The sequence below is a fragment of the Heloderma suspectum genome, chromosome 5 (assembly GCF_057233095.1).
Source record: "Heloderma suspectum isolate Gila_16-S chromosome 5, 16-S_ref, whole genome shotgun sequence".
Lineage (NCBI taxonomy): Eukaryota > Metazoa > Chordata > Lepidosauria > Squamata > Helodermatidae > Heloderma > Heloderma suspectum.
The window spans coordinates 192,115,087-192,136,180 of record NC_139462.1 but is presented as its reverse complement, the minus strand read 5'-3'; the positions used below and the strand labels follow the sequence as shown (position 1 = coordinate 192,136,180).

Genomic DNA, 21,094 nt, shown 5'->3' with positions numbered 1-21,094 from the left:
GCTTTTTATCAACACCATCTTATAAGAAAGCTGCACCACACAATTCTTTTAGTGTGTTGTTTAAATGATTAACATAACTTCTTGTCTGGAAATTGATGACCGATTCAATTGCCCCTGAAGGAGGATATGTTTGGACATCCTGATCAACCATGGTTTATTGTGATGGGAATGAGCCTGGCTTTCCCCTGGGTTCATGTACTCCCCCTTCCATGAGGAGGTCAGAAGCTTTGGCTTACAATTTGGATTATCTACAGTTTAACTTTACGTTTGAACCCAACACACTGTGGTTAATCTTAACTATGATCTGTTTGAAACAAGCCAACTTTACAAGCTATGGTTTGAAGTTGTCTTGTTTCAAACAAACCATAATTAAGATTAACCACAGTTTGTCAGGTTCAGAAAAGGCAAGCTGTGGTTAACCAAACAGAGAAGGAAAAGCTTCCAAACTCTTCACAGCTGTGCCAGCAGAGTGGGTGATGCGAGGCTAGGCTTGTTCCCATCGTGATAAATCACACAGTTTACCATGAAGGCCAAAGAGTGTTGGGAGTTCAAGCAGATTTGACACATTAGTAGGTTTCTTAACAAGAAACGTTGACTATTGTAGTTTATTTCACTTGAGGCTGTCTTTGAATTTTGGGGGATGGTGATGTAAGTTATCCAGAATACATCAGATCACTATCTGACTAGAAGCACATTTACCAGCGTTCACCTTCTGAGCACAATTCAAGGTTCTGAATTTACTTCAATTTAATATGGGAAGTTTAGAACAGAACAAGATAAGCAGCATCTACAACAAAATGTTGCAGTATGGAGTGCTCCTGTTCAGGATCCTTCATTCCATCCTGCCTCCATCAGCATTCTTTGGCCACTTAAGGTTTTTTGTACTTCTGCCAGCCTTGACGCTCTCCTAAGCCTAGTGATACTTCCCACTTGTGCATGGATGGTGCCATTTTGGTGACATACGTACTGGCAGTTGGAGAATTGAGATCGCTATGTTAGTTTATATGATTTGCTATCTGCCCTTAGGCTCATTGTCATTTTCAGTTCCTCTTACATAAACTGTAACCACAAGAGATTATTGTGTAGCATTTTGCACTATGGACTCACTGTCTGGCCTTCGACAAGTCACATCTTTTCCATTCCCAGCTTTCTATTTGTGAAATAGGAGCAACAGCAATCTACACAGGATTGTTGTGTCTGAGATGCTCAAGGCATCTTCTGAAAATGGATCTCTTTCTGGATCAAAAACCATGCAAGTAATTCTTAATGCTGATTATCTGAGTGCCACTCATGCTTTCAACTTGACTTGAAAAATGCTTGTAGAAGCTGCTGCTGCTGTGACCTAGACATGACTGCTGCAGCATGAGGTCACTGCCTGAAGGGGTATGTGTTCCCATCCAAGCTGGTTTATCTGAAAGTTCCCCTTTATGCAATAAAGTTACATAATGTGGTGTAACGAAGTTTTTTTTTTTTTTTAAGTTTCCTTGAAAGACTGTAAAGGAGGGAAGAAGAATATGTGGTCTTCCAGATATTGTTGAACTCCAACTTCCATCATGCCTGACCTTTTGCCTTGCTGGCAGGAGTTCGGAGTCCAACACATTCCCCATCTGTGCCAGAAAGCAAACGACTACCCAGTAAAGGGCAAAGTCTTCCAGATCCAAAGCTGGTTGAGCAATAAATAGAACAGAGAAAGGCTGTGAATGGCTTCAGATGCTTCACACTTAACTTCAAAATATTTGAGCATTGTATACATAGATTTATGACTTATTTGCACAGGGCTTCTGGAAAACTGACAAGGGCTTATAGGGATCATATACCTTAATGAACAACCTGCAACCTTAGTGGTAATTTAAAAGTACATGAGAAGAATTCTCCTTTATTTCCCTTCTGTTGGTTAAGACCTACTGCTGCCTTTCAAAACCTCCATTGAGTATTTTTTGCCATTGCCTGCATTTTCTCCACATTAGAAGCAGGAACAGCAGCAGCAGGTGTCATCTAAAATAAGGTCACATCCCAACATCCTGTTAAGCAATGGCAGGAAAGACTTATCTTTTTGACTACTGTGTAACTGTTATCCTGTTGCTACTCTTACCTTTGCCCCCTTTCCCCTCGCACAGTGAAAGGAAGTGCTTAATTTCTGAAGTGAGAGGTGCTAGACCTCAATCCTACCAGAAAGCTCATTTCCCACACCCCCAATGCTAGGAATTTGAGGGCTAGTTGTGATTAGAGAGCAGGCACTCACTTCTACTCCTTCACACGGATCTTGACATTCAAAACGGGCTACAAGTTTCAGCCATGATTTTCTGGCATTACTAGATGATGCTCCTAATATCAGGGGTGAGCACACTTCAAGCTTCGCCTTTGCTTTTTATTAGAACTCTGAGGTCCTACCAGAGCCAGGTGCAAAAGAGTGGCTCAGGAGGGCAGACACACCCTTAGAATGAAAGAACAGAGTGTCTAGGAATTTATTTTCAGTACCAAAACTAAGCCCATGGACCTTTCGCACATTCACTCCTGGTTCTCCCACCCCATTTTATTTCAGCAGTTTAATTTGAAGGCCAGAGCCTTTTAGTTGTTGCTATTATTAGTTGCCAGAAACACTTGCTACAAATCATTCAGCTATACTAGTGTTATCTCCCATCTCCCTGTGTCCGATATAATTGCGTGGGGGCAAGAAAGGATAGGAGTGCAACCTTGCATCACAACAGGGTGCAACTGTGGGATCAGTAGTACTTCAGCTCTCCAGTATGACACTGTATGTTATGTTAAAAAAATTGGACTTACACTGGTTTTGTTGCATCACAACCCTCTAAGAATTCTCAAGTTCAGGAGCACTGGGAATGAGGTGGGGAAACACGTTTCTTCCTTTCTCACCCCTATGAGGTCTTTCCTTGCTTTGCTATATAGTGCCAGAACAGGACTGGGAAACCTATGGCCCATCCAGATGTTCCAAAATACTACTCGCATCATACCTCATCATTGGTCAGATTGGCTAATGGGAACTGGCGTCCAACATCTAGAGGTTCACAGATTCTCCAGTTCTGTGTTAGAAGACTTTGGGGGCGGGGGGGGGGGGAGAGCAACATGGAATCTGAACATTTGTGCCTACATAGCATGTGGTTAGGGTAGTGTTGCTGGAGTGGCAGATGGAAGAGGTGCCATTTTTTCCCCTTGGAGCATCCCTTTATATTGCAAGGAATATAATGTGCATAGCACACATCTCCCCTAAACCCCATGACCAGGATATTTTGCCCAAGTCATTAAGATCCTCAACCTTTCTGAGTCAGTGGGCACATTTAGGATTTTGAGTGTTGTGGGCACCCTCACAAAATGGCTACCATGAGGGGCTTGCCCATTCATAAAATGGCTGTCCTTGTGGGTATCGCTGGTCACAAAACACTCATTTCTCAAAAGACAAACTGGCAAGACTAAAAGAAAAGTAACTTGCCCAAAAACCTAATAAAGCAAGCGGTATGGTCTGAGCTCCAAAATACAAAAGCACTCTTTTGAACCCAAATAAGGATGGCATTGGAAGGCAGCACTTCACTTTGCACATGCCAGCCTCCCAGTCAAAAAAATGTTTTTAATTAAAAGAAATCTTAATAAAATTCAGGAGGGGCAGGGAGATGGGTAGAAGCCAACAGAGGTGTCCATGGGCACATTGGTGCCCACAGGCACCACACTGGAGACCCCAGCATTAGGGCTTGAGTAGGCCAATTCTATCTTCCTCCCCCCAGACTTTCTGTATTTGGGTTCACAGACTGTCAGGCTCTTTTGGGGAAGTTTACATTTTCTCTTTTAATTTACAAACTTATATACTTCTGCATATCTCCCGAAGATGGAGGAAGAAACTGCTAACTTATTTTTGGGCAGCCCCATTTTGCTTCAAAACTTACAGGCACTCAACCACCTGACTTTGGTATTAGAGGAAAATGATAGTGATGTTAACAGACTGCAGCACAAGGACAGGAATGTCAGTTAGAAATAAACCAGTGGGCCAAAAATGGAATCAGTAGAATAAGAACACAGGTTTAGAAATCAAGAACTTAACAGGCGACTGACACTTACAGGATTTAAGATTGGAGGAGGGGCAGAAGAGAGTCAAGCAACATTTTAAAAAATAATTTTATTTAAAAAATTACAATACATCTCAAGTACACCAGAACTAGAAGGCACACACTAGCAGAAATCATTCAGTCTACTAAAATTAAAATCCATTTTTGGGTTTCTTACACTCTGCACGGACAGCTTTTGAGACTGCATGCTGAGCACAAAACAGTACCAAAAGCTTATTTTTCTCAAAACAAGTTTTTTGTACCTAGGCTCATCTTTGTTCCAGCCCTATAATTCAGCAAAGATGCTTTTAAAGGAATCCTAACTTCCCTTTAATTTCATTATAAGATCTGTGACAGAGGAAAGATGGCACCTTTGGTTGTTTTTCAAAAACAATGCATAGGTTGATAGCATAAGTTATTAGAACATTAGCAAAACAACTTATTTTTAACAGATGTTATGTGCTTTATGAGGTCAAAGTGCACAAGTTTTATAATAGCTACCAAAACACACTGGCTGAATAAATGTGTGATTCTACAAAGCTGATTTGGATAACACACTCATCTTCTTATCCAACGCTGTGGCTGTGGTATCATTGGAATATTATGCTAAGCGTTCACACAGTGCATTACAACCTCACCGTTAGTAACTGCTATATAGCTGGCAACCCAGATGTGCACTTGCTATTACCATACTAATGACATATTTTTCCCCTCATGATCAGAGCATAAAGATAGGCACGTCACAAAATAAAAATATTCAGTATTTCCCAAATCTGAACTATGTTTTCAATGGGAACAAAAACATCAAATACTCCAGCAAAGTTAGCTGTTAAGTCTTTTGTTGGTACAGTGTACCAATTGCACACAATAGCCTCACATGGCTGGGATTACCTATTTAACCCAACGTCCACTGCAAAAGTGGACATTAGCAAAGTGGCAGTCATGAAGCTGCCATAACCGAGCATGGACACTAAATCTTCACAGTGATCCTTTTAAAATGAACTAGAATTAGCTCATTAGCATATTACCTGAAAAAAATGATAGACTGACCTAGATTGTCATTAGCTGCGCCCTCAAACTCCCAGTCTTTGAGGAGTGCTAATTATTTGGAATGGAATATTCTCCCAATGATCCTTCACAAAAAGGAAACCATTCTGCTATTCTCAGTCTTTGCTGCTATGCAGAGAACTCACTTCTCATGTTTCTCATGTATGCATTTTCCCAACCCTTTTGAATTCAGATATACTGTCCTCCATAACCTTTTTATTATCACACCCCTGTAAAATATCTCGGGTGTAATCTTAATATTTAAAACTTTGGAAGTCACATTTTGAAAGTTGAACCATGGCAAGTGGCTCCCAGACTAACATACCAAACATGATCCAGATCCATCCCCTGGAAGCTTTACAACTGGGTGGTAGCACACAGGAACAGTTCCACCATTCAGAGAACTAGCCTTCCTGCTTCATACCTTCATATCCCACTCAGCCAGTTCAAAGATGACTTGCATTTTAATGCTCTTGAAAAACCTCTGTTTTATTGCTGTTCTCTCACTATATGTAACCATTTGCTATATGGTTAATAAACTCTGTCTTCACAATACAGACCCATAACTTTCTTGACATCACTTTAAGACCCTTCTCCATTAATAGCAAAACCTCAGCATTTAGAAAAGCAATAGAAAGATACTATACAGAAATATAGCTGGTTGGGGGGTGGGGGGGAGAATTCAAGTAATGTTTACCAGTTGGGGTAAGAGTAGAAAGATGCGACTTCCACTATTGTACTACTGTCTCAGCATTTCATCAAGCCAAACTACTTAACTGCAGCCAAGGTAACACTACTGTCACTGCCCTTTCAAGCAGGCTCAATGTGAGTGCGTCAGATATGTATAAATGTAACTAAAGTCACAATTATGTAACTGGATGAAATATCTAGTAACTGGATTAGGGAAAACATTAAGTATTTTGTGTTGGAGCTTAACCATGACATACAGTTTTTAAACATATCAAGTCCTAGCTCAGAAATGTGAAAACATTAGTGCTTTGGAGTGTTAATCTAACTTTCAAAAGATTAAAAAGAACAATATACACAACTTCCCATGCATTTGATTCTCCTAACTTATCAGTTTTCATTATACATACTGTACTACAAGTACAATACATGTATAGTCTATGCTGTAGTCACCTGCTCCATATGATAATTTCTTCTCTCTCGCTTAAGTCCTGGTATAGAACAGGAGTGACGTCAAGTTATGTTTCATTAGTCCTGACTGAAACATTGGTTTGATCCCCTTTCAAATGTCCTGGACAAATGCAGACTTCATGCAGCTGCACTCTGCCTTGACAAGTTTCTTGGTTCTTTACTTGGAACACACCAGTCATCTGCTTCTATAGCTGTCTGATAATGCTTATAAGCAGACTTGTTGAAAACAGGAAGTTTTTCTACAGAGTCTGTGGAAAGGGCCTAGAAACCAAGACCAAGATTAATATAGTTAGACACGTTCATTCCTGTCTGAAACAAATCAACAGTATTATTCATGTGGGCCCAGTTATTAGCAAGCATTCTGACTAGGGGCAAGTTTGATTAAAAATATGAGACACTGTTTTGCCAGCATTTTAAAAAATCATGATATTGTTACATTTTAGAAACTTCCAAGATGGAAGTTTATCATGATAACACAGGAACAAGACTCTTTTCTGCAACAAGCAAGATGTTAAAACTCCCTATTTGTGGAAAATGCCAAGTAAAATAATTTTTCATGTTAAGGCAGAAAAACTTCACATACCATTTGGATATGTATGTATGTGTTATCAAAATGTATACTCTGCTTTCTATAAAATATTCAAGATGGCTTACAATCCAAAAGAATAAAATACAAGATAATAAAAATAAGCACAATAATCTAACCAACGCCTAACCAAAGGCAGTAGCAAAATCAAATCAAAGGTACACTGAAATAAGATTTCCTTTACCATTTCAAATTGTAACAGTTCACTGTCTTAAATATTAACAATGACAAGGCTCAAGTTGCTGCTAAACCAATTAAAAACAAACACTGACAATTGGTTAATTTGTAGCACTTCAAAATCATTTGAAGAGGAGAGAAAGAATGAACAGAACAGAACATACCTTCAAGTAGATAAGAGCATCTGTTCCATAACCAGAAATAGAACACAGATTGAGGTCCCCATGAAAGTATTTAGCATATAGGCGAGAAATTGGTAAGCCATAACCAAAACCAGCCTAAAAAGAAACAAGCCTTTTTATTAATTGCAGTGAAGGCTTCATTATTTCTTAAAGTACTGTACAGAAATGAAAAATCCTGTGTCCTACTATGACTGCTCAAAGGGAAAAGATGAGGAAAGTAGAGAATTATCTTTTCCTAACTTCACCCCCTGCTTATTTTAGTTGTGTGTTGCATTCCTGATCCAGTTACAAACATCAACAGTCTAGAATGGTGCTACACTAGTAGGTAGCTGCTCCTTTACATAATCAGTAATGTTGAACAGAAAGCAGGAGAAGTGAAAAACACAGGGAGTGGTGTTAATTCTGTATGTCAGTTACTGGGACACTGTCGGGACTCATTTTCATTGGAGATAGTGAACCTGTATAGGCTATACACTTAAAGCTATAGGTGGGGGCTCACATGACTGAATTTTCCCCTATACAAAAAAAGTATCTCCACACAATAACCTAAATGCCAGGGGAAAGGGCTAGGCTATAACTCTTGTCCCTGACCTGTAACTGTCTGTTTGCAGGGAATATGTATGGCAGACATTCGATCATGTTGATTGATTCACCCAGTCTGAATTGGCACAGCCCAATTTCTCTCGTATTGAGAAGGTAATCAGAATCAGCATGCCTAGTATCTGCAGCAACTGCGCCATTCCCTATGTTGATCACCGGTAATGCAAAGTATCAGTATAGGGAACCGTGCAGCTGCTGTAGCTATCAGGCATGCTGATTCAGCGTATATGCAAACCACTCTATTTGGAAGAATCCTTTGTGTCAATTTGTCAAAAGACAAAATGGACGAAGTGGGCCCTCTGTGCCAGAATAGAAGTGCCAAGAGCAATGAGAGCCGCAATGACCTAACTCTTCTATGAACAGCTCAAGTCTTATAGCTTCATATCTTACCAAAGGAGTAGAATTTTTGTTGTCCATCACAGGCTTTGGTGCTGTAGAATATGTGTAGCTGAAGAGGCTTTCTATTTTCCTCACTGGAACACCTCCCCCTCTATCAGATATCTAGTTAAGAACAAAATCAGCTATTAACAAGGACTAGAAAAATACACATTTGAAGTATCAGTAGTGGCTGAACAAAGCCACTAACAATATTTTTTTGTTTTAAAGGTTCTTACTATATCAGATTTATTGATTAAAAAAGCAGATTCTGTCCAAAACAGTATTTTGTTGGAGAAGGTTTGTCTGTTCGTAATTGGTTGCAATCCACAAGCCATCTATTTCACACTAATCCTATTTAAATCAATGGGATTCTCCAACAGCAAATGGGTAACAGACTGCATCTATTATGTTCTCAGACTACTGGAGCTGTGCATGGAAAAAGCCAAGCAAGTTACCTTAATTGACAGGTCCTCCTTTCCAAGTACAATGGTCACCTCAACAGGATCAAGGGAAGGTTTGCTTTCCTGATGTTCAACTGTTGCCCTCATTGCATTCTATAAGAAAATATAATTTTATTCAACATGAAGATTTGATTTTGACTTAGGGAGCAATCCTACGGCCACTAGTCAGTGGCTAGATGGCCATAGGATACCTTGTTTTCCGGGAACCAACCTTGGAGCCCAGGCTCCGAGGTCAGTTCCCAGAGAGCCAACCTTCCCCCCATTCTGTGCTGCCTCACAGACAGCGCAGAGAAGCCCTGTACTTGGCGCTCGCAAGAGGAGTGTAGAGTGGCCAAAACACGGTGTTCCGGGGGGTGTCCCGGGTCAGGCAGAAATGCCGGTACGACACATCCAATGTGTCCTATGGCAGCCTCCTCCCCCACTCCACTGTCCTATGGCTAGACAGCTGAAAGCAGCGGTCTAGCCGAAAATGCAGGGCAGGAGGAGCATGGAGGGAACGATCCCCTCTGTGCTTCTCCTGCCCTGCACTGCATAGGCGGTTGCCTCCGAGTCCAGAGGTGGCCGCTTATCTGCATAGGATTGAGCCCTTATTAACGTGATGTTCATCTCATTAAATAGATATCTGAGAAATGTTGTTAGTAGTATGGAAAACATTAACTGCACATTTAATTGCTACATAGATGGATTTAATACTTCACTTTCTCATCTCCCTATTAGCAAGGAGAAAACGCTACTGCACATAAGCTGAAAGGCTAATGATTCTCTTTTCATTTTCCTGTTTCTCCTCCATGCATTCTATTGTTAGGACTACATTTTAAATATTCACGAAGAGCAATCAGAGCCACTAGCCCTTTCATTTTAATTACTATCGATACACTAATGCGTCATTTTTAGCCTCCATGTTTAAGTAATGGAGGCTAAACATGGAGGCTAAAAATTAATGTTTCATAACTGCTAGTACAAACCTTGAAGAGTTCAAACAGCATGTGAAAGAGATGGGAAGGCACATATACTATGGAAATAGGCTGTCCAGCTGCCTTTCCTGCACAAAGGAGACAAATAAAAATCACCTTACTGGTTTTATTACCAAGTTTGACTTAAAAGCAACTATTGTGTGTCCAACAAAGATGTTTTTAGTGGGACCTGTCCATTTCACACTGCATTCTGAGATTTCCTATAACAATATCTCAATTCTTGGTATTTTTTGTGGAAGCTTGTACTGCATTGAAGTTGTACACATTTTCCTGTGATTTTCTGGACAGAGTTTGGGAACTGTCCCTGCCTCTTCTTTATGATCAAAAACTTTCCTGAACAATTGCAATGGTGACTTTTCAACCTTGTGGATTTTTTCCAACTTCTTTTAAGAAATTCTGAAACCAGCCATTTCACAATTACATGTCAAGGTCTTCTCCTTCCTGGCATACTGCATCTTGTTTATTGAGGGCTACATAGATGGCTGAATGCAACTTTGCAAATTCAGCATTATGTCCAGGGGAAAAAGTGACAAAGAAGGGAACAGTGGCACCAAGGAGTTATAGAATGGTAAACAGCCTTGAAAGGTGAACTAGCCTGATACAGTGGGGAAGAAAAAAACCCTCACCATTCACTTGTGTCAGCTTTAATTCTGGAGAACCAAAATAGTACTGGTCACAAAGCATCTGGGCACTCTGGAAAGCATCTGGAATTCATTTTAAAGACAGGAGAAAATAATGTATAGTTTTAAACAAATGTAGTATTATGTATTTTCTAGACATTAGACCACTCTAATGTTATGTACTTACTACTGTAATAAATTCACAAATTACATCTTCTTTAGAGCAAGTACTATTATTACTGTCAGCACTGAAACACTGGGCAAATACCACTGAACGATATTAGGTAGATGTGTAGGATTACTCTATAAGGATAACATGTCTATTCAGAAGTAAATCCCATTGAATTCAATGGAACTTACCCTCAAGTAAGTATGCACAGAATTGCAGCCTACGGCTCCTATCTGATATCTAATTATACACATTTATCACATAGCAATCAGTGAGTCTTACCTGCAGGACAGGCGACATAGAACTGTAGGCTAGCTACACAACATTTCATATTGATTATAAAAGCAGAATCTGATGACCAGTAAAAACAGCTATCTGCCGTTAATATGACCAGTTCATCTTCACAGTTGTTCACTCATCCAGTGTAATCATTTTCTGAATGAGCAACTTGCCAGGGCCACTCCCTTAAACTAACCCATGATACACAGTCAAGCATGTGGGTAAAATATTTTGTACTTAAATGTGAGGCTAAGATAGGCTTGTCACTGAAGGACTGACCATTCTTACACCTTCTAAAACTTGCTAATGCACCTAAGGAAAGCACTTATTGTCAACAGATCGAACTACACGAAAACCATGAGGGGATGCTCACAATTTATACATACCATGCACCAGATCTACAACATCACAGCAAGGGTCAATGCATCCAATGTGCCGTGGATTGCCCATATTGTTACTGTTATCAAAAATAAGCGCTGTTGAAATAAAGACATAAAATGATTGATCAAAAGACTTTTTAAGTTGTTCATGAGAGCTATCCAAATAATAATTTTCAGCCATAGTATTTTAATCATATTTTTAACTTAGTTAAAAATATGATTTTTAATCTAATCATATTTTTAACTTAGCCTCACACAAGGAGCTCACGATGACATACATGGGGTTATCCTTTTTATCCTCACATCTAGCCTATACAGTATGTTGGAAGGGTAAGGGGAGACAGCTGGGCTTGTTTAGCTTGGAAAAAGGTGGGTAAGGGCTGACATGATAGAGGTGTACAAAATTATGCATGGTGTGGAGAATATGGATAGGGAGACATTTTTCTCCATCTCTCAAAATACTGTAACCCAGGGTCATCCTATGAAGCTGATTGCTGGTAAATTCAAGACAGATATAAGGAAGTACTTCTTCACACAGCATGTAGTTAAGCTGTGGGATTCGCTGGCCACCAATCTGGATGGCTCTATAAGGGGGTTAGACAAATTCCTGGAGGAAAAGGCTATCAGTGGCTACTAGTCCTGATGGCTATGTGCTACCTCCAGAACCAGAGGCAGTGAGCCTATGTACACCAGTTGCTGTGGAACATGGGTGAGAGGGTGCTGTTGTGCTTGTGTCCTGCTTGTGGGTTCCTGGTCAACAGCTGGTTGGCCACTGTGTGAACAGAATGATGGACTAGATGGACCCTTCGTCTGATCCAGCAAAGCTGTTATGTTAGACTGAGGGACAGTGATTTGCTCAAAACCACTCAGTGTGTTTCATAGGTAAGACCAGGATTTGAATCCAGGTCTCATCTGTCCAAGCACAACACTACCTACTACAGCAAAGTGGTCTGATTTTTATGTTTTATGTATGCAGGAATTTGCATTGCATAGCAAAGACTTTAAAAAAACAGGAGAGCAACCACCACTTCCTGTAAAACAAAATACCCTACATCTCAAAACTAAATGTACTTCCTCTTTGAGATTGTGTGTTGTATTGTACAAAGTTTCAAATCATAACTCCAGAATTGTTCAACATATAGTTAATTTTTTTGGCTGTGATTTTTCATAAGCTAACTGACTACTTTTGACCTATGTTTGATGTTTCATCAAATATCTCTGAGCATGTTTCACAAAATCTTCAAAATCGTCTGTCAAAGGAATGAAAACTCAACTTACTGTGCTGGTTTATTAGCATCCGGATGGATATCCGGTTCATGTAAAACCGATCCAAGAAGTATTGAATGTTTTGATTGATGAATGGGTCCATTTTAGAAGAATCTCTGTATTCTAGAACCCCTTGTGCCATTGTGGGCACCACATCATGGTGTCGGTTTCGGACTTTAACAATGGCATCGATAAAGCTAGGGGGAAGGGGGGGAAGAGGGAGAGAGATCTTTAGACACAAAGAAGAGAAAAGCAAAACGGATATAAAAACAAGCTGCAGATTACTCACAATGGGCAACTTAGCAGCAAATATACTGCTTTTCTTTTTACAAAGAACTACAACAGAACAAAGAAAAACTTAAAGATATTAGTTACTTTACTTCATCATTCATTCTGTCAAGACAACTGAAGTATCCTGTTATCTTGACAGTTTGTAATTTATTGTTGACTTGTTTTATCTCAACATGTCACTTTTTGCAACACCAGATATCAATTAGTTATACTGTTGTAAGCTTATCTCATTAGATATAACCAGCCATCTATGTGTTCTGAATTGAATAAAGTTCAAGTTTCTAATATAGATGAATGACCTGATGTCAGTCAGCCACTATTCTGAATGGAGTAAGCTATTAATAAAATGTAACATAGAAGAACTTACTCAGATAGAACTTTGTGGTCATCTGACTTTTTCTCACAGAAGTCCACTAGCTCCATTAAGCTTTGGACATACCTGTAAAAGAGTATACACAAAGCAAATCTTGGGTTATCAGTAGCGGCTATGAAAAAGTTTCTTGCACAGATAAGGTTAACAGTTTTAAGAATTCATTAACTTAATGACCTCAAATAGTCGAAAAAATAAAAGCAAGTAGAGGGACCTCAGTTATATTTAGAATTCGGGGGGAAAAAACCATCTAAAATTCTTAGTTTCTGCCTGCATCAAAGCACTGAGGAACCTGCAATTTTCCCAAGGATGTTTGTACAAAGGGCTTCTTTTGCTTTCCTCACCCTACTGTTGTGAGAAAGTTGCATGTTTTGAGGATGTGCGTGGTACCATTTGGTGTGCAGCAGAATTACTCATGCCAAAGGTGTAGAACAATACAAGTAAATCCATGCACAAACATAGGGAGTTCAGAAATGTCTGTCTTGGTTTTTTATCTTGAGATGAGTAATGCCATCATCTGTCAGGACACACACAGGAAAAGAGAAGCATGAGGCTCCACAGCACCTTGATTCATGTTTAAAAGCAGCTGCGGAGACCATGACATAATTTTGCAAAGCATACACCAGCTCTGCTTCCAGCACACACCATTCTGTTCTATGACCCATGGACTTAGGTAGCCTGATCAGTATTTTATCATGCTTCAAATAAAGGGTCTCATTCCTGCTGTAAAACCAAGATTCTATTTTTGAAGTTTAAAATATAAAGGAAGCATAACGCGGATTATAATGACGTATGTTACAGAAGTCCGCTACTTACCAGCTTTTTACCAGCTGTACTGATGGAGTGGCCAACAATGGACTAGGGAGGAGGTCAATTTCTTTCAGAATATTTGCTAGCCGCACAGGAAGTTCATGCCGGAGAAATGAAAAAGAAGTTCTTTCACATGCATTAGCTGATCCTATAAAACAAACACCAGATCATGTAGGGTATTTTCAGTGTAATTATAATTGTTTCAACAAATTTCATATTCTACCATTATGAAGTACAGTGAAGTAGCTCAGAGGATGTTGTATCAACTGCTAGTTACTAAAACTAAAGAGATTTTGACACAACAGCTGTAATGAGGCGTTCAAGACGAGGCTGGACAGCCATCTGTCAGGGATGCTCTGACTTGGATTCCTGCTTTGAGCAGGGGGTTGGACTCGATGGCCTTGTAGGCCCCTTCCAACCCTGCTATTCTATGATTCTATGAATTAATACAAAGCAATCAACAAAAATAATCTGGTTTACCCTTTCTAGCTTCTGAATTCGCTTGTTGCATTACAGATGTACTCTTAAAGAACTCTAGTATGAGTTATCACAAACTTAACAAGAAAAATCAGCTGAAACTTAATACCTATGCTCAAGTGTTCTTGGTAAGGGCCAGGAAAAAAACACAAGTCAAGAAAAGTAGACTATGTGCCCCTATCTGAGATGTGTTAACAATAAACCTTTAAATATGAATGAATACACAAATTTATGTATTGTCTACTTTAAGTTCAATAATTTTACTTAACATTAAGAGTATGTCATTTTAAAGTGCCTCTGGCTTTCCTACAAGTACAAAATCACAGCATTGTCTAGAAAATAAATACTTCCAAATGAAAGCCAAATGTTCCAAACTTGTCATATCACATCACAATTTGGTGCCACCACAAACATGCATAGCAAACTATATATAGTTAACAATTAAAAAACCTCCTAAGTACTTAACTTGCTCTTGCCATTACAACAGATTGACATTTGATGTCTCATTCAAAGGTCAGTGGCTGAGTACAGTGCCAGCAATAATGAAAGCCTGGTGAAGGCAGCCCTTGCATATTACAAATGGCAAGGTTTAAGTAATAGGAATTCTGAAAGTTATTTGTTCAGTTCAGCAAAACCAACAGAAGAGACAAAATCCTATTTTCATACTTTCTGATGAATAACCCCTGGGTTTCTAAGTATTATAGCAGCAACGAAAGCCATTGAGATAAAGGTGAGTGAGTGACTATGAAGATTCCTAGAAAGATTTGTTAAAATGGAATGAGAAATAGGCTAAACTGTTTGGTTCCTGGAGATTTTTTTTAAAAAAGGAAACAATTCTTAAGACTAATTTCAATGACACTGAAAATCAAAATAATTTAGAAACACAAACATTTAGGCATATGCTTATTTAATGGTTACCAAAAAAAAAAAAAAAAAGCCTTTACTGTTTCCAGGTTTTATATTTCATTGCATAATACATATAAGAAGCATACTGCATGGAAAGAATAGTATATAATACACTTTTTTTAAAATCCTGGAAAATATGCTTCCTGTACAATTGTTTTCTGATAAAACCAAAAATGTTGCATAACAAAACCATATGAAAAAGCTGCACAAAATTCTATTTCTTCAACAGATTACAGTTAAATGGAACCTTTCTAACTCCTCAAGTAATCAAGACATGGGAACTTTACAGAACTTAAGTGGAATACAAGAGAAAGTGAAAGCTGTAGAAACCAAATGCAGTCCTATGCAAGCTTATTCAAAAGAAAGCCCCACTGTGGTCAGTGGTGCTTGCTCCCAGGTAAATGTGCATGGGATTGCAGCCTAAGAAATTAATTGTGGCATACACTTTTGTGGACTAAAGCCCTTGTCAATGTCATCAGATGTGTGAATTGCATCAGGTTCTTGCATGTTATGAAACAAGCTGCAGTCTGCAGGAGCTTATGACACAATGAATTAAGTATTTAAAGTGGCAAGAGACTATTTCTTCTTCTTTTTCTGTAATAGACTCACAAGGCCACCCCTCTGGAATCTGACCGAGGCAAGTGATCAACGGATGGGGGAAAATACAGCATCCCTCCCTTGGGATCATTATCCGGATGCGTGTCTCCCCCTTCCAAAATCAATTTGTTCTTACTCTCCGTGAACCTGCGGCTTGGGAAGCCCAAACTTTGGGGGAAGCCCAACCCATGCACGCAATTCCCTCCTCGTGCGCCCCCTACCCACCTCAAGCAGGGCCCTACCATCGCAGAATCTCCCCTATTCCCTTATTTTTAAAACACGATTTTTAGGCCGCCTTTAAGGGTAGAAGCCTCTTTTTCAGAGCATCCCATCGATCGCGCATCACTTCTCCTACCCCTTTCTGGGGCATCGCCCCCCTCCCAGCCTTCCCTCCCCCACACCCATCCCACATTCACCCTCACCGAAATCCAGGAACTGCTTCATGGACAGCGGCGACGGAGAGTAGCGAGCAAAATGGTCCACCTCCCGAGTCACCCGGCCCCCGCTGCTGCTGCTGCTGCTACCCCCCGTTGCGGCCAAGGGAGCCGCGTTCCGTAGGGCGATCCGAACGGCCTTCATGGCTCCCTCCGCGGCTGCGCTAGGCCGGCGAGGCTGAGGGGGCCAAGGAGAGACCGAAGGGCCCAGCGAGGTCCCGGGCTCGAGGCGACCCCTCTGAGAGGCGCCCTGCACGTGCGGCCCCTATTTACCACCTTCAGACCGCCCTCGGAGGGGCGGGGCCGCGCGGTAAGCCACGCCCCCCCAGGGCTAACCGCCAGAAACGGCCGAAAGCTCCTCCGTGACGCTCCGTCCCTTCCCCCCACCTCAGGCTATCCTGTGGTGACCTTTGGCCCTTAATTTAAAAGATTCAGGTACTTTAAAAGGAGAGGAGGGGGCCGTGCTGGAGGCGTCGGCAGTGGGAGCGTCTCCGCTCCGCTCGCCCAACCCACTTGCCCTTGCATACACGCTCTGGATATAGGACACAATGGCACCTACACCCCGCCCCCCGTTCTCGGTGAAGCTTCTCCCCCCTCGGAGAAACCGCCAAGTGACTGAGCGCGAGGAGAGCCAGGAGGGGGAAGAGAATGGAGCGCAGGCTCCTACCCGCGCCCTCATTGGCGGGGGGTTAATTAAAGCTCGTTCTCTGGACGGAGCCAATCAGAAGGCTGTATCCGTCCTGAATTACTCCGACTTCGGACGGGCTTCGACGGCTGGAGAGAAAAACAGCTCGACGCGATGCCCGCGGGGGGGGGTTGTGCTCCAGTTTCCAAGAACAGAGAGAACAGGCGGGAGCGGGGAGAACGTCACGCCGCGCTTGTCAGGGGGTGGGAAACAGGCTGAGGGGTGTGTGTGTGGCGGCAACGAGTTGTGGGATAAGCAACTCAGCTCACACCCCTAAAGCGAAGTGTCTTCGCTTCCCTAAGCACCACCTTTCCCCGCAAAACATCCTAAATATAGCTAATCATAAACCATCCCACTTAGTACACGAATAACTATGTACTCTTCCCAAGGGTCCACCGACTGAGGAGAAGATGGTCATATTTGTTTTCTGGCGATTCTCTTGTGTTAAGCGGCCAATTGTCACGGTTTCATTGGTGATCGCTGCAAACATGCCACCCCATTTTCTGCAGCCTCGTCTTTAGCTTCAGAACTTAAATTTGGGGGACTTCTAAAAAAGCCCCGCCTGGCAATTAGCCATGTTGGTTCATTAGGGGGTGGGGATCTCCAAAGGCAACCGTAGGGTAATACCGTTATTAAGATCAACTGTACCTAACATAGTAGTGAGCAAGCTTTTGAGTTCTTCAGAACTCTCCTCCAGGCTGGATGTTAATTTAAGCAAAAACAAACTGACAAAAAACTGGAGGGAGGAAGAATGGACATGGTGAAAAGGTAAAATACAATTTTTGTTGTTTTTACTCTGTTGCTTTTACTGAGACAGACTATCCATTGCAATATCCACATGATAACATGGAAAATGATGTTATACAGATATGCAGTCCAATCCTATACTCACTTATCTGGGAGTAGAGCCTACTGAAATCAGTGAGACTTACATCTGTTCTGACCAGACGTGCATAGAAATGAGCTGCAAGCCCATGTATCCCAGAGGTAGTCTTAGAAAATAAAAAAGGAGGGCAGATGCAGCCCAGCACTTAATTTTAAGTGCAATGATATACCTGGGTAATTTTTTACTCCAGACTTAATGGTCTGGGTGAAGGGGGAGCCTTGTTGTTGTTGTTGTTCAGTCGTTCAGTCGTGTCTGACTCTTCGTGACCCCATGGACCATAGCACGCCAGGCCTTCCTGTCCTGCGCTCTCTCCCGGAGCGTGCTCAAGTTCATATTCATTGCATCCGTGATGCTATCTAGCCATCTCATCCTCTGCTGTCCCCTTCTCCTTTTGCCTTCAGTCTTTCCCAGCATCAGGGTCTTTTCCAGGGAGTTTTCTCTTCGCATTAGGTGGCCAAAATATTGGAGCTTTAGCTTCATTATCTGTCCTTCCAATGAGCACTCAGGGTTGATTTCCTTTAGGATGGACTGATTTGACCTCCTTGCAGTCCAGGGGACTCGTAAGAGTCTTCTCCAGCACCACAGTTCGAAAGCATCAATTCTTCGGCGCTCAGCCTTCCTTATAGTCCAGCTCTCACAGCCATACATTACTACTGGGAAAACCATAGCTTTGATTAGACGGACCTTTGTCGGCAAGGTGATGTCTCTGCTTCTTACTATGCTGTCTAGGTTGGCCATAGCTTTCCTCCCAAGGAGCAAGCGTCTTTTAATTTCATGGCTACAGTCACCGTCTGCGGTGATCTTGGAGCCCAAGAAAGTAAAATCTGTCACTGCTTCCATTTCTTCCCCTTCTATATGCCAGGAAGTGATGGGGCCAGATGCCATGATCTTCGTTTTTTTAATGTTGAGTTTCAAACCAGCTTTTGCACTCTCCTCTTTCACCCTCAACAAGAGGCTCTTTAGATCCTCTTCGCTTTCTGCCATTAGGGTGGTATCGTCTGCATATCGGAGGTTGTTGATAATTCTCCCAGCAATCTTAATTCCGACCTCTGATTCATCCAACCCGGCATTTCTCATGATGTACTCTGCATATAAGTTAAATAAGCAGGGTGACAATATGCAGCCTTGTCGTACTCCTTTCTCAATTTTGAACCAATCGGTTGTTCCATGTCTGGTTCTGACTGTTGCTTCTTGACCCTCGTACAGGTTTCTCAGGAGACAGGTAAGGTGGTCTGGTACTCCCATCACTTTAAGAATTTGCCACAGTTTGTTGTGATCCACACAATCAAAGGCTTTAGCGTAGTCAATGAAGCAGAAATAGACGTTTTTCTGGAATTCTCTTGCTTTCTCCATGATGCAGCGAATGTTGGCGATTTGATCTCTAGTTCCTCTGCCTCTTCTAAATCCAGCTTGTACTTCCGGTAGTTCTCGGTTCGCATACTGCTGAAGCCTAGCTTGTAGGATTTTGAGCATCACCTTGCTGGCATGTGAAATGAGCGCAATTGTGCGGTAGTTTGAACACTCTTTGGCGTTGCCCTTCTTTGGAATTGGAATGTAAACTGACCTTTTCCAGTCTTGTGGCCACTGTTGAGTGTTCCAGATTTGTTGGCATATTGACTGCAGCACTTTAACAGCATCATCTTTTAGGATTTTAAATAGCTCGGCTGGAATACTGTCATCTCCGCTAGCTTTGTTGTTACTAATGCTTCCTAAGGCCCACTTGACTTCACTCTCGAGGATGTCCGGCTCAAGTTCAGTGAGCGCACTATCATGGCTATCAGGGACATTCAGATCTTTCCTGTATAGTTCTTCTGTGTATTCTTGCCACCTCTTCTTAATCTCATCTGCTTCTGTTAGGTCCCTGCCTTCTTTGTCCTTTATCATGCCCGTCTTTGCACAAAACGTTCCCTTGAGATCTCCAATTTTCTTGAAGAGATCTCTAGTCTTTCCCATTCTGTTGTTTTCCTCGATTTCTTTGCGTTGTTCATTTAAGAAGGCCTTCTTGTCTCTCCTTGCTATTCTCTGGAACTCTGCATTCAGTTGGGTATATCTTCCCCTTTCTCCCTTGCTTTTCGCTTCCCTTCTTTCCTCAGCTACTTGTAAAGCCTCATCAGACAGCCACTTGGCTTTCTTGCATTTCTTTTTCTTTGGGATGGATTTCGTTGCTGCCTCCTGAACAATGTTACGGACCTCCATCCATAGTTCCTCAGGCACTCTGTCTAAAGGTCTAATCCCTGAAATCTATTCCTCACCTCCACTGTATATTCATCAGGGATATGATTTAGGTCATACCTGAACGGTTTAGTGGTTTTCCCGACGTTCTTCAATTTAAGCCGAAATTTTGCAAGAAGCAGCTCATGATCTGAGCCACAGTCAGCTCCAGGTCTTGTTTTTACTGACTGTATGGAGCTTCTCCATCTTTGGCTGCAAAGGACATAATCAATCTGATTTCGATATTGACCATCTGGTGACGTCCATGTGTAGAGTCGCCTCTTGTGCTGTTGGAAAACAGTGTTTGCTATGATCAGCGTGTTCTCTTGGCAAAACTCTATTAGCTTTTGTCCTGCTTCATTTTGTACACCAAGGCCATGCCTGCCTGTTATCCCAGTGATTTCTTGACTTCCTACTTTAGCATTCCAATCCCCTATGATGAAGAGGACATCTTTTTTTGGTGTTAGTTCTAGAAGGTGTTGTAGGTCTTCATAGAACCCATCAACCTCAGCTTCTTCGGCCTCAGTGGTTGGGGCATAGACTTGAATTACTGTGATGTTGAATGGTTTGCCTTGGATTCGTACTGAGATCATTCTATCATTTTTAAGATTGTACCCCAGTACTGCTTTTCCCACCCTTTTGTTGACTATGAGTGCTACTCCATTTCTTCTAAGGGATTCTTGCCCACAATAGTAGATATGATGGTCACCTGAATTAAATTCGCCCATGCCTGTCCATTTTAGTTCACTGATTCCCAAGATGTCGATGTTCAATCTTGCCATCTCATGTTTGACCACCTCCAGCTTACCTTGATTCATTGATCTGACATTCCAGGTTCCTAAACAATATTGTTCTTTACAGCATCGGATTTTCTTTTCACCACCAGACACATCCACAGCTGAGTGTCCTTTCGGCTTTGGCCCAGCCACTTCACTCTTTCTGGTGCTACTTGGAAATACCCTCTGCTCTTCCCCAGTAGCATATTGGACACCTTCCGACCTGAGGGGCTCATCTTCCGGCGTCATATCTTTTAGCCTTGTGATACGTTCCATGGGGTTTTCTTGGCAAGAATACTGGAGTGGGTTGCCATTTCCT

The 21,094-nt window shown here is 41.6% G+C and overlaps 1 protein-coding gene across 1 annotated transcript; it reads right to left on the bottom strand.

Annotated features, from left to right (window-relative positions):
• Positions 1–4,107: 4,107 nt before the first annotated feature.
• PDK4 (pyruvate dehydrogenase kinase 4) lies at positions 4,108–16,457 on the bottom strand. Its single transcript, XM_084858767.1, has 11 exons — positions 16,206–16,457; positions 13,810–13,951; positions 12,991–13,062; positions 12,345–12,529; positions 11,073–11,162; positions 10,245–10,322; positions 9,610–9,686; positions 8,639–8,737; positions 8,196–8,306; positions 7,188–7,301; positions 4,108–6,521 (listed from the first exon to the last, which is right to left on the bottom strand). The coding sequence occupies exons 1-11, from the start codon at positions 16,360–16,362 to the stop codon at positions 6,378–6,380; spliced, it is 1,269 nt and encodes a 422-aa protein (XP_084714893.1). The 5' UTR covers positions 16,363–16,457; the 3' UTR covers positions 4,108–6,377.
• Between the last annotated feature and the right edge of the window lie 4,637 nt (positions 16,458–21,094).

Excerpts from the sequence above, each read along its gene's own strand:
- PDK4 (XM_084858767.1), bottom strand. The coding sequence starts at position 16,362 with ATGAAGGCCGTTCGGATCGCCCTACGGAACGCGGCTCCCTTGGCCGCA. Across the intron at positions 12,530-12,990 it reads GACCACAAAGTTCTATCTGA|CTTTATCGATGCCATTGTTA; the intron begins GTAAGTTCTTCT and ends CCTTCCCCCTAG. Across the intron at positions 8,738-9,609 it reads TGCTGTTTGAACTCTTCAAG|AATGCAATGAGGGCAACAGT; the intron begins GTTTGTACTAGC and ends ATTTTCTTATAG.